Source organism: Pezoporus occidentalis, unplaced genomic scaffold, assembly GCF_034315485.1.
Source record: "Pezoporus occidentalis ecotype Australia unplaced genomic scaffold, CSIRO_AGI_Poc_V1 ctg572, whole genome shotgun sequence".
Taxonomy (NCBI): Eukaryota; Metazoa; Chordata; class Aves; order Psittaciformes; family Psittacidae; genus Pezoporus; species Pezoporus occidentalis.
Genome location: NW_026915913.1, coordinates 1 through 13642, shown reverse-complemented (window position 1 = coordinate 13642; position 13642 = coordinate 1). Strand labels below are relative to the sequence as shown.

The 13642-nt window shown below is 54.0% G+C and overlaps 1 protein-coding gene across 1 annotated transcript in view; it reads left to right on the top strand.

Moving 5' to 3' along the window:
* SUPT16H (SPT16 homolog, facilitates chromatin remodeling subunit) overlaps positions 1 to 8969 on the top strand; it is a gene marked incomplete at its 3' end in the record, with an annotated part of 33459 nt that extends 24490 nt beyond the window's left edge. Inside the window, exons 10-14 of the mRNA XM_062638601.1 lie at positions 1415 to 1480; positions 3006 to 3101; positions 3189 to 3304; positions 5410 to 5563; positions 8842 to 8969. Of these exons, the coding sequence (XP_062494585.1) occupies positions 1415 to 1480; positions 3006 to 3101; positions 3189 to 3304; positions 5410 to 5563; positions 8842 to 8969 (560 nt within the window). The remainder of the gene's footprint in view (positions 1 to 1414; positions 1481 to 3005; positions 3102 to 3188; positions 3305 to 5409; positions 5564 to 8841) is intronic.
* Positions 8970 to 13642: the final 4673 nt, after the last annotated feature.

Below are 13642 nucleotides of genomic sequence, written 5' to 3'. Positions count from 1 at the left end.
TCTCCCCCCAAATTTCCACTTTTCCCCCTAAACTTTTCATTTCCCCCCAAATTTTCCAATTCCCCCAAATTTTCGATTTTCCTAAAATTACCAATTTTTTACCAAAGATTTCCAACTTCTCCCAAATTCACAAATTCCCCCAAAATTCCCAATTTTCTCCAAAAATTATCCAATTTTCCCCAAATTCCCGATTATTCACCATTTTCCAATTTCCCCAAAAATTCCCAAATTCCCCCAATTTTTCACTGAAATGTTTCAATTTCCCCAAAATTCCCAAATTTCCCTCAAAAAGTCCCAATTTCCACCAAATTTCTAAATTTTCACTGAATTTTTCCGACTTTCCCCAAATTTTCAATTTTTCACCAAAATTTTCCAATTTCCCCCAAATTTCCAATTTTACCGCAAATTTTTCCAATTCCCCTCTCAAATTTCCAATTCCCCCAAATTCCCAAATTTCCCTCCAAAATTCCCATATTCACAAAAATCCCAAATTTTCAGTGATTTTTTCCAATTTTTCCAACAATTTTTCCAATAAATTTTCCAATTTTCCTCACCAAAATCCCTATATTTTCACTTAATTTTTTCTATTTCCCCCAAACTTCCCAATTTTCCACAAAATGTTTCCAATTTCCCCCAAATCGCCTTCAAAATCCCCAAATTTTCCCCAAAATTCCCACATTCCCCCAAATTCCCACCAAAATTTCCCAATCTCCCTCAAAATTTCCTAATTTCCCCCCCAAATTTCCCGATTCCCCTTCAAATTTCCAAAATTTCCCCCAATTTTCCATATTTCCTCCAAAATTTCCAAAACTTCCACCCAAAATTCCCAATTTTCCACCAAATTTTCCCAATTTTCCCCCAAATTTCCAAAACTTCCACTCAAAATTCCCAATTTTCCACCAAATTTTCCCAAATTCCCCTCCCAAATTTCCAAAATTTCCCCCAAAATTCCTGTTTTTTTCACCGAATTTCCCCAAATTCCCCCCAAATTTCCAAAAATTCCCCCAAAATTCCTGATTTTTCACCGAATTTCCCCAAATTCCCCCCAAATTCCTAATTTTTTCACCAAATTTTCCCCCCTAAATCCCACATCCCCACCCCACATCCCCCCCCACCCCCCCCCACATCCCCGCCCCACATCCCCCCCCCACATCCCCGCCCCACATCCCCGCCCCACATCCCCGCCCCACATCCCCGCCCCACATCCCCCCCACATCCCCGCCCCACATCCCCGCCCCACATCCCCGCCCCACATCCCCGCCCCACATCCCCCCCCACATCCCCCCCACATCCCCTCTATATCCCCCCCCACATCCCCGCCCCACATCCCCCCCCATCCCCCACATCCCTGCCCCACATCCCCACCCCACATCCCCGCCCCACATCCCCGCCCCACATTCCCTGTGTCCCATAGGAGGGCCCGGCCACGGTGCTCACGGCCGTGAAGAAGAAGGTGAAGAACGTGGGCATCTTCCTCAAGGTGAGCCCGCAGTGGGGCACACGGGGGGGGGGCAGCAAATGTGGGGCGAAAACAGCAAATTTGGGGTGAAAACGTCAAATTTGGGGTGAAAACGTCAAATTTGGGGAGAAAACAGCAAATTTGGGGAGAAAACAGCAAATTTGGGGTGAAAAACGGCAAATGTGGGGAGAAAAACAGCAAATTTGGGGTGAAAAACAGCAAATTTGGGGTGAAAATGTCAAATTTGGGGTGAAAACGTCAAATTTGGGGAGAAAACAGCAAATTTGGGGAGAAAACAGCAAATGTGGGGTGAAAAACAGCAAATTTGGGGTGAAAAACGTCAAATTTGGGGTGAAAACGTCAAATTTGGGGAGAAAACAGCAAATTTGGGGAGAAAACAGCAAATGTGGGGTGAAAAACAGCAAATTTGGGGTGAAAAACGTCAAATTTGGGGTGAAAAACAGCAAATTTGGGGTGAAAAACAGCAAATTTGGGGTGAAAAACAGCAAATTTGGGGTGAAAAACGTCAAATTTGGGGAGAAAACAGCAAATTTGGGGTGAAAAACAGCAAATTTGGGGTGAAAAACAGCAAATTTGGGGAGAAAAACAGCAAATGTGGGGAGAAAAACAGCAAATGTGGGGAGAAAACCAGCAATTTTGGGGTGAAAAACAGCAAATGTGGGGTGAAAAACAGCAAATTGGGGGTGAAAACGTCAAATTTGGGGGGAAAATGTCAAATTTGGGGAGAAAACATCAAATTTGGGGTGAAAATGTCAAATTTGGGGTGAAAATGTCAAATTTGGCATGAAAATGTCAGGGGTGAAAATGTGAATTTGGGGCGAAAACATCAAATTTGGGGTAAAACCCAAAAATTTGGGGGAAACATCGCTTTGGGGTGAAAATGTCAAATTTGGGGAGAAAACATCAAATCTGGGCGGAAATGTCAAATTTGGGGCAAAAATGTCAAAATAGGGGTGAAAATGTGAAATTTGCGGCGAAAACGTCAAATTTGGGGTAAAACCCATAAAATTTCGGGGAAACATCGCTTTTGCATCAAATTTTTGTCAATTTCCCGATTTCTCCCCAAAATTTGTCCCAATTTTGCCCGTTCCTCCTCAAATTCCCACCAATTCCCCTCAAATTCACATCAAATTTGTGCCAAATTCCCAATTTTCCCCCCATTTCCCCCCAAATTTGTCCCAATTTTCCCCATTCCCCCTCAAATTCCCACCAATTCCCCTCAAATTTGCGTCAAATTTGCACCAAATTCCCAATTTTCCCCCATTCCCCCCCAAAATCTGTCCCAATTCACCCAATTTTCCCCCATTCCCTCCAAAATTTATGCCAATTCCCCAATTTCACCCCCAAAATTTGTCCAAATTTCCCCGTTCCCCCTCCAAATCCCACCAATTCCCCTCGAATTTTCATCAAATTTGTGCCAAATTCCCAATTTTCACCCAATTTTCACCCAAATTTCCCCAAATTTCCCCAAATTTCCCTAAATTTCCCCAAATTTCCCCCCATTTCCCCCCCTCCCGCCCCATAGAACGAAGACGACGACGAGGAAGAGGAGGCCAAGGACGAGGCCGAAGACCTCTTGGGGCGCAGCTCGCGCGCGGCCCTGCTCACCGAGAGGACGCGGGTTCGATCCCCCCCCTTTTCACCCCATAGCGGGCCCCCTATGGGGCCAGCCCCATAGCGCTGAGCTCTGCCCCACGGCGCCCCATAGAACGAGCTGACGGCCGAGGAGAAGCGCCGGGCCCACCAGAAGGAGTTGGCCACTCAACTCAACGAAGAGGCCCGGCGCCGGCTCACCGAGCAGAAGGGGGAGCAGCAGGTGCAGAGGTGAGGCCGTTCTGGACCCATAAGTAAGGGGGCAGCAGCCCCATAGCGTCCGGAAAGGGGCTACGAGCCCCATAGATTCAATGGGGTTTGGGGTATCGAGGCAATGGAGGTCTAGGGTTGAGGCAATGGGGGTCTAACGTTGAGTCAATGGGGGTCTAGCGTTGAGTCAATGGGGGTCTACCAGCCCCATAGATTCAGTGGGGCAATGGGGGTCTACCATTGGGTCAATGGGGGTCTCCTGTTGAGTCAATGGGGGTCTACAAGCCCCATAGATTCAATGGGGTTTGGGTATCGATGCAATGGAGGTCTAGGGTTGAGGCAATGGGGGTCTAGCGTTGAGTCAATGGGGGTCTACCAGCCCCATAGATTCAGTGGGTCAATGGGGGTCTACCATTCAGTCAATGGGGGTCTCCTGTTGAGTCAGTGGGGGTCTACTAGCCCCATAGATTCAGTGGGGTTGGGGGTCTACCATTGAGTCAATAGAGTTGTACCATTGAGTCAGTGGGGGTCTACCAGCCCCATAGATTCAATGGGGTTTGGGGTCTACATCAACTCAGTGGGGGTCTTCCTGCCCCATAGATTCAGTGGGGTTTGGGTATTGAGTCAATGGAGGTCTAGGGTTGAGTTAATGGGGGTCTAGAGTTGAGTCAATGGGGGTCTACCAGCCCCATAGATTCAGTGGGTCAATGGGGGTCTACCATTGGGTCAATGGGGGTCTACCATTGGGTCAATGGGGGTCTCCTGTTGAGTCAATGGGGGTCTACAAGCCCCATAGATTCAATGGGGTTGGGGGTCTACCATTGGGTCAATGGAGTCGATTGAGTTTTTGGGCTAAATCTATGGGGTTTTGGGCTAAATCTGTGGGGTTTTGGGGTAAATCCATGGGGTTTTGGTCTTGTCCCATTGACTCAATTGGGTCGATTGAGTTTTGGGGCTAAATCTATGGGTTTTTGGGCTAAATCCATGGGGTTTTGGGCTAAATCTATGGGGTTTTGGTCTTCTCCCATTGACTCAATTGGGTCGATTGAGTTTTGGGGCTAAATCTATGGGGTTTTTGGGTAAATCCGTGGGGTTTTGGGCTAAATCTATGGGGTTTTGGTCTTCTCCCATTGACTCAATGGGGTCGATTGAGTTTTTGGGCTAAATCTATGGGGTTTTGGGGTAAATCCATGGGGTTTTGGTCTTCTCCCATTGACTCAATTGGGTCGATTGAGTTTTTGGGTTAAATCTATGAGGGGGCTAAATCTTGGGGTAAATCCATGGGGTTTTGGTCTTCTCCCATTGACTCAATTGGGTCGATTGAGTTTTTGGGCTAAATCTATGAGTTTTGGGGCTAAATCCATGGGGTTTTGGGTCCATTCCATTGGGTTTTGGTCTTCTCCCATTGACTCAATTGGGTCGATTGAGTTTTTGGGCTAAATCTATGGGGTTTTGGGCTAAATCCATGGGGTTTTGGGCTAAATCCATTGGGTTTTGGTCTTCTCCCATTGACTCAATTGGGTCAATTGAGTTTTGGGGCTAAATCTATGGGGTTTTGGGGTAAATCCATGGGGTTTTGGGCTAAATCCATTGATTCAATGGGGTCGATTGAGTTTTTGGGCTAAATCTATGGGGTTTTGGGCTAAATCCATGGGGTTTTGGGTCCATTCCATTGGGTTTTGGTCTTCTCCCATTGACTCAATGGGGTCGATTGAGTTTTTGGGTTAAATCTATGGGGTTTTGGGGTAAATCCATGGGGTTTTGGTCTTCTCCCATTGACTCAATTGGGTCGATTGAGTTTTTGGGCTAAATCTATGGGGTTTTGGGCTAAATCCATGGGGTTTTGGTCTTCTCCCATTGACTCAATTGGGTCGATTGAGTTTTTGGGCTAAATCCATGAGTTTTTGGGCTAAATCTATGGGGTTTTGGGGTAAATCCGTGGGGTTTTGGTCTTCTCCCATTGACTCAATTGGGTCGATTGAGTTTTTGGGCTAAATCTATGGGGTTTTGGGCTAAATCCATGAGTTTTTGGGCTAAATCCATGGGTTTTTGGGCTAAATCTATGGGGTTTTTGGGCTAAATCCATGGTGTTTCTGCCCCACGGCGCCCCCTGTCCTGCCCCATAGGGCGCGCAAGTCGAACGTGTCGTACCGGAGCGCGGCGCTGCTGCCGCGGGAGGCGCCGGTGCGCGAGCTCAAGCTCTTCATCGACAAGAAGTACGAGAGCGTCCTCGTGCCCGTCTTCGGCATCGCCGCCCCCTTCCACATCGCCACCATCAAGGTCAGACCCATAGCGACCCATAGCGGGACCCATAGAGACCCATAGAGACCCCATTGGGACCCATTGGGATCCATAGATAGACCATAGAGACCCAAAAGGAACAATAGAAACGCATTGGGACCCATAGCAGGACCCATAGAGACCCATAGAGACCCATAGGGACCCATAGAGACCCATAGGGACCCATAGAGACCCATAGGGACCCATAGAGACAAGAAGTACGAGAGCGTCCTCGTGCCCGTCTTCGGCATCGCCGCCCCCTTCCACATCGCCACCATCAAGGTCAGACCCATAGCGACCCATAGCGGGACCCATAGAGACCCATAGAGACCCATAGAGACCCATAGAGACCCATAGAGACCCATAGGGACCCATAGGGACCCATAGAGACAAGAAGTACGAGAGCGTCCTCGTGCCCGTCTTCGGCATCGCCGCCCCCTTCCACATCGCCACCATCAAGGTCAGACCCATAGCGACCCATAGCGGGACCCATAGCGACCCATAGAGACCCCATTGGGGCCCATAGCGACCCGTAGAGACCCATAGCGACCCATAGAGACCCATAGAGACCCATAGAGACCCCATTGGGACCCATTGGGATCCATAGATACACCATAGAGACCCAAAAGGAGCAATAGAAACGCATTGGAACCCATTGGGACCCATAGCAGGACCCATAGAGACCCATAGAGACCCATAGGGACCCATAGAGACCCATAGGGACCCATAGGGACCCATAGAGACCCATAGAGACACATAGAGACCCCATTGGGACCCATTGGGCTCCATAGATACACCATAGAGACCCAAAATGAACAATAGAAACACATTGGAACCCATTGGGACCCATAGCGACCCATAGCGACCCATAGCGGGACCCATAGAGACCAATAGAAACACATTGGGACCCATAGAGACCCATAGAGACCCCATAGAGACCCGTATGCACCCATAGGGACCTATAGAGACCCTATAGAGACCCCATAGAGACACAGTGATGCCCTATGGGTCCCACCCCACTGATCCCCTATGGGTCCCGCCCCACTGATCCCCTATGGGTCCTGCCCCACTGATCCCCTATGGGTCCCGCCCCACTGATCCCCTATGGGTCCCGCCCCACTGATCCCCTATGGGTCCTGCCCCACTGATCCCCTATGGGTCCTGCCCCACTGATGGCCTGTGAGTTCCCCCCCCAGTGATGCTCTATGGGTCCCAATCTCCACTCCAATGATGTTCTATGGGTCCCGCCCCACTGATCCCCTATGTCTCCCGCCCCACTGATCCCCTATGGGTCCCTCCCCACTGATCCCCTATGGCTCCTGCCCCACTGATCCCCTATGGGTCCCACCCCAATGATCCCCTATGGACCCAATCTCCACCCCAATGATGTTCTATGGGTCCCGCCCCACTGATCCCCTATGGGTCCTGCCCCACTGATCCCCTATGGGTCCTGCCCCACTGATCCCCTATGGGTCCCGCCCCACTGATCCCCTATGGCTCCTGCCCCACTGATGGCCTGTGGGTCTCCCCCCAGTGATGCTCTATGGGTCCCAATCTCCACTCCAATGATGTTCTATGGGTCCCACCCCACTGATCCCCTATGGGTCCCACCCCAATGATGTCCTATGGGTACCACCATCAACCCAATGATCCCCTATGGGTCCTGCCCCACTGATGGCCTGTGAGTTCCCCCCCCAGTGATGCTCTATGGGTCCCAATCTCCACTCCAATGATGTTCTATGGGTCCCGCCCCACTGATCCCCTATGGGTCCCGCCCCATTGATCCCCTATGGGTCCCACCCCAATGATGTCCTATGGGTCCCACCCCAATGATGTCCTATGGGTACCACCATCAACCCAATGATCCCCTATGGCTCCCGCCCCACTGATCCCCTATGGCTCCTGCCCCACTGATGGCCTGTGGGTCCCCCCCCAGTGATGCTCTATGGGTCCCAATCTCCACCCCACTGCTGCCCTATGGGTCCCACCCCACTGATCCCCTATGGACCCAATCTCCACCCCAATGATGTTCTATGGGTCCCGCCCCACTGATCCCCTATGGCTCCCGCCCCACTGATACCCTATGGGTCCCGCCCCACTGATCCCCTATGGGTCCCGCCCCACTGATACCCTATGGGTCCCCCCCCACTGATCCCCTATGGGTCCCGCCCCATTGATCCCCTATGGGTCCCGCCCCACTGATCCCCTATGGCTCCTGCCCCACTGATCCCCTATGGGTCCTGCCCCACTGATCCCCAATGGCTCCCGCCCCACTGATCCCCTATGGACCCAATCTCCACCCCAATGATGTTCTATGGGTCCCGCCCCACTGATCCCCTATGGGTCCCGCCCCACTGATCCCCTATGGGTCCCGCCCCACTGATCCCCTATGGCTCCTGCCCCATTGATCCCGTATGGCTCCCGCCCCACTGATCCCCTATGGCTCCCGCCCCACTGATCCCCTATGGGTCCTGCCCCACTGATCCCCTATGGGTCCTGCCCCACTGATGGCCTGTGGGTCCCCCCCCAGTGATGCTCTATGGGTCCCAATCTCCACTGCTGCCCTATGGGTCCCACCCCACTGATCCCCTATGGCTCCCGCCCCACTGATCCCCTATGGGTCCTGCCCCACTGATCCCCTATGGACCCAATCTCCACCCCAATGATGTTCTATGGCTCCCGCCCCATTGATCCCCTATGGCTCCTGCCCCACTGATCCCCTATGGGTCCCGCCCCACTGATCCCCTATGGGTCCCGCCCCACTGATCCCCTATGGCTCCCGCCCCACTGATCCCCTATGGGTCCTGCCCCACTGATCCCCTATGGCTCCTGCCCCACTGATGGCCTGTGGGTCCCCACTCAGTGATGCTCTATGGGTCCCAATCTCCACTCCAATGATGTTCTATGGGTCCTGCCCCACTGATCCCCTATGGCTCCTGCCCCACTGATGGCCTGTGGGTCCCCACTCAGTGATGCTCTATGGGTCCCGCCCCACTGATCCCCTATGGGTCCCGCCCCACTGATCCCCTATGGGTCCCACTCCAATGATGTCCTATGGGTCCCGCCCCATTGATCCCCTATGGCTCCCGCCCCACTGATCCCCTATGGGTCCTGCCCCACTGATCCCCTATGGGTCCCGCCCCACTGATCCCCTATGGCTCCTGCCCCACTGATCCCCTATGGGTCCCACCCCACTGATCCCCTATGGACCCAATCTCCACCCCAATGATGTTCTATGGGTCCTGCCCCACTGATCCCCTATGGGTCCTGCCCCACAGAACATCAGCATGTCGGTGGAGGGCGACTACACGTACCTGCGCATCAACTTCTACTGCCCGGGCAGCGCCCTGGGCCGCAACGAGGGCAACCTCTTCCCCAACCCGGAGGCCACCTTCGTCAAGGAGATGTGAGTCTGCCCCATAGCGACCCATAGATCCTGACCCATAGATCCTGACCCATAGCGACCCATAGACACTGACCCATAGCGAGCCATAGACACTGACCCATAGAACCTCTTCCCCAACCCGGAGGCCACCTTCGTCAAGGAGATGTGAGTCTGCCCCATAGCGACCCATAGATCCTGACCCATAGATCCTGACCCATAGCACTGCCCCATAGCGAGCCATAGACACTGACCCATAGAACCTCTTCCCCAACCCGGAGGCCACCTTCGTCAAGGAGATGTGAGTCTGCCCCATAGCGACCCATAGATCCTGACCCATAGATCCTGACCCATAGCACTGCCCCATAGCGAGCCATAGACACTGACCCATAGAACCTCTTCCCCAACCCGGAGGCCACCTTCGTCAAGGAGATGTGAGTCTGCCCCATAGCGACCCATAGATCCTGACCCATAGATCCTGCCCCATAGCACTGCCCCATAGCCAGCCATAGGCACTGACCCATAGAACCTCTTCCCCAACCCGGAGGCCACCTTCGTCAAGGAGATGTGAGTCTGCCCCATAGCGACCCATAGATCCTGACCCATAGCGACCCATAGATCCTGACCCATAGCGACCCATAGATCCTGACCCATAGCACTGCCCCATAGCAAGCCATAGGCACTGACCCATAGAACCTCTTCCCCAACCCGGAGGCCACCTTCGTCAAGGAGATGTGAGTCTGCCCCATAGCGACCCATAGATCCTGCCCCATAGATCCTGACCCATAGCACTGCCCCATAGCGAGCCATAGACACTGACCCATAGAACCTCTTCCCCAACCCGGAGGCCACCTTCGTCAAGGAGATGTGAGTCTGCCCCATAGCGACCCATAGATCCTGACCCATAGATCCTGACCCATAGCACTGACCCATAGCGACCCATAGACACTGACCCATAGAACCTCTTCCCCAACCCGGAGGCCACCTTCGTCAAGGAGATGTGAGTCTGCCCCATAGCGACCCATAGATCCTGACCCATAGATCCTGACCCATAGCACTGCCCCATAGCGAGCCATAGACACTGACCCATAGAACCTCTTCCCCAACCCGGAGGCCACCTTCGTCAAGGAGATGTGAGTCTGCCCCATAGCGACCCATAGATCCTGACCCATAGATCCTGACTGCCCCATAGCGAGCCATAGACACTGACCCATAGAACCTCTTCCCCAACCCGGAGGCCACCTTCGTCAAGGAGATGTGAGTCTGCCCCATAGCGACCCATAGATCCTGACCCATAGATCCTGCCCCATAGCACTGCCCCATAGCGAGCCATAGACACTGACCCATAGAACCTCTTCCCCAACCCGGAGGCCACCTTCGTCAAGGAGATGTGAGTCTGCCCCATAGCGACCCATAGATCCTGACCCATAGCGACCCATAGATCCTGACCCATAGCGACCCATAGATCCTGACCCATAGCACTGCCCCATAGCAAGCCATAGGCACTGACCCATAGAACCTCTTCCCCAACCCGGAGGCCACCTTCGTCAAGGAGATGTGAGTCTGCCCCATAGCGACCCATAGATCCTGCCCCATAGATCCTGACCCATAGCACTGCCCCATAGCGAGCCATAGACACTGACCCATAGAACCTCTTCCCCAACCCGGAGGCCACCTTCGTCAAGGAGATGTGAGTCTGCCCCATAGCGACCCATAGATCCTGACCCATAGATCCTGACCCATAGCGAGCCATAGACACTGACCCATAGAACCTCTTCCCCAACCCGGAGGCCACCTTCGTCAAGGAGATGTGAGTCTGCCCCATAGCGACCCATAGATCCTGACCCATAGATCCTGACCCATAGCACTGCCCCATAGCGACCCATAGACACTGACCCATAGAACCTCTTCCCCAACCCGGAGGCCACCTTCGTCAAGGAGATGTGAGTCTGCCCCATAGCGACCCATAGATCCTGACCCATAGATCCTGACCCATAGCACTGCCCCATAGCGAGCCATAGACACTGACCCATAGAACCTCTTCCCCAACCCGGAGGCCACCTTCGTCAAGGAGATGTGAGTCTGCCCCATAGCGACCCATAGATCCTGACCCATAGATCCTGACCCATAGCGACCCATAGATCCTGACCCATAGCGAGCCATAGACACTGACCCATAGAACCTCTTCCCCAACCCGGAGGCCACCTTCGTCAAGGAGATGTGAGTCTGCCCCATAGCGACCCATAGATCCTGACCCATAGATCCTGACCCATAGATCGCCTGACCCATAGCGACCCATAGCGACCCATAGATCCTGACCCATAGCGAGCCATAGACACTGACCCATAGAACCTCTTCCCCAACCCGGAGGCCACCTTCGTCAAGGAGATGTAGTCTGCCCCATAGCGACCCATAGATCCTGACCCATAGCGAGCCATAGATCCTGCCCCATAGCTGCCCATAGACACTGACCCATAGAACCTGACCCAAGGAGATGTGAGTCTGCCCCATAGCGACCCATAGATCCTGCCCCATAGATCCTGACCCATAGCACTGCCCCATAGCGAGCCATAGACACTGACCCATAGAACCTCTTCCCCAACCCGGAGGCCACCTTCGTCAAGGAGATGTGAGTCTGCCCCATAGCGACCCATAGATCCTGACCCATAGATCCTGACCCATAGCACTGCCCCATAGCGAGCCATAGACACTGACCCATAGAACCTCTTCCCCAACCCGGAGGCCACCTTCGTCAAGGAGATGTGAGTCTGCCCCATAGCGACCCATAGATCCTGACCCATAGATCCTGCCCCATAGCACTGCCCCATAGCGAGCCATAGACACTGACCCATAGAACCTCTTCCCCAACCCGGAGGCCACCTTCGTCAAGGAGATGTGAGTCTGCCCCATAGCGACCCATAGATCCTGACCCATAGCGACCCATAGATCCTGACCCATAGCGACCCATAGATCCTGACCCATAGCACTGCCCCATAGCAAGCCATAGGCACTGACCCATAGAACCTCTTCCCCAACCCGGAGGCCACCTTCGTCAAGGAGATGTGAGTCTGCCCCATAGCGACCCATAGATCCTGCCCCATAGATCCTGACCCATAGCACTGCCCCATAGCGAGCCATAGACACTGACCCATAGAACCTCTTCCCCAACCCGGAGGCCACCTTCGTCAAGGAGATGTGAGTCTGCCCCATAGCGACCCATAGATCCTGACCCATAGATCCTGACCCATAGCGAGCCATAGACACTGACCCATAGAACCTCTTCCCCAACCCGGAGGCCACCTTCGTCAAGGAGATGTGAGTCTGCCCCATAGCGACCCATAGATCCTGACCCATAGCACTGCCCCACCCATAGCACTGCCCCATAGCGAGCCATAGACACTGACCCATAGAACCTCTTCCCCAACCCGGAGGCCACCTTCGTCAAGGAGATGTGAGTCTGCCCCATAGCGACCCATAGATCCTGACCCATAGATCCTGACCCATAGCACTGCCCCATAGCGAGCCATAGACACTGACCCATAGAACCTCTTCCCCAACCCGGAGGCCACCTTCGTCAAGGAGATGTGAGTCTGCCCCATAGCGACCCATAGATCCTGACCCATAGCACTGCCCCATAGCGACCCATAGAGCCTGACCCATAGATCCTGCCCCATAGATCCTGACCCATAGCGAGCCATAGACACTGACCCATAGAACCTCTTCCCCAACCCGGAGGCCACCTTCGTCAAGGAGATGTGAGTCTGCCCCATAGCGACCCATAGATCCTGACCCATAGATCCTGCCCCATAGCGACCCATAGAGCCTGCCCCATAGCGAGCCATGGACACTGACCCATAGAACCTCTTCCCCAACCCGGAGGCCACCTTCGTCAAGGAGATGTGAGTCTGCCCCATAGCGACCCATAGATCCTGACCCATAGATCCTGACCCATAGCACTGCCCCATAGCGAGCCATAGACACTGACCCATAGAACCTCTTCCCCAACCCGGAGGCCACCTTCGTCAAGGAGATGTGAGTCTGCCCCATAGCGACCCATAGATCCTGACCCATAGATCCTGACCCATAGATCCTGACCCATAGCACTGCCCCATAGCGAGCCATAGACACTGACCCATAGAACCTCTTCCCCAACCCGGAGGCCACCTTCGTCAAGGAGATGTGAGTCTGCCCCATAGCGCCATAGCACTGACCCATAGAACTCCCAACCCCCCCCCCCCCCCCCCCCCCCCCCCCCCCCCCCCCCCCCCCCCCCCCCCCCCCCCCCCCCCCCCCCCCCCCCCCCCCCCCCCCCCCCCCCCCCCCCCCCCAGCACTGCAAGAATTCTCCCCAACCCAACACCCTTTCGCCCATAGCGACCCATAAACTGCCCATACCAAAACCCCCAAAACCTTCCCCACCCGGGCCCTTCCAAAGTTGATAGCGCCCATAGCGCCCATAGATCCTGCCCATAGCACCCATAGACCTGCCCATAGCGAAGCCATGACCCCAAACCCTTAACCCCCCAAACTCCAAAGGGAAATGACTGCCCCATAGCGACCCATAGACTGCCCATAGCGACCATAGCACTGCCCATAGACCTCCACCCAGCCCTTCCCAAGGGGCCCCTCGCAAGATTAAAACCCCCCCCCCCCCCCCCCCCCCCCCCCCCCCCCCCCCAAAAGGGAAATCCCCCCAAA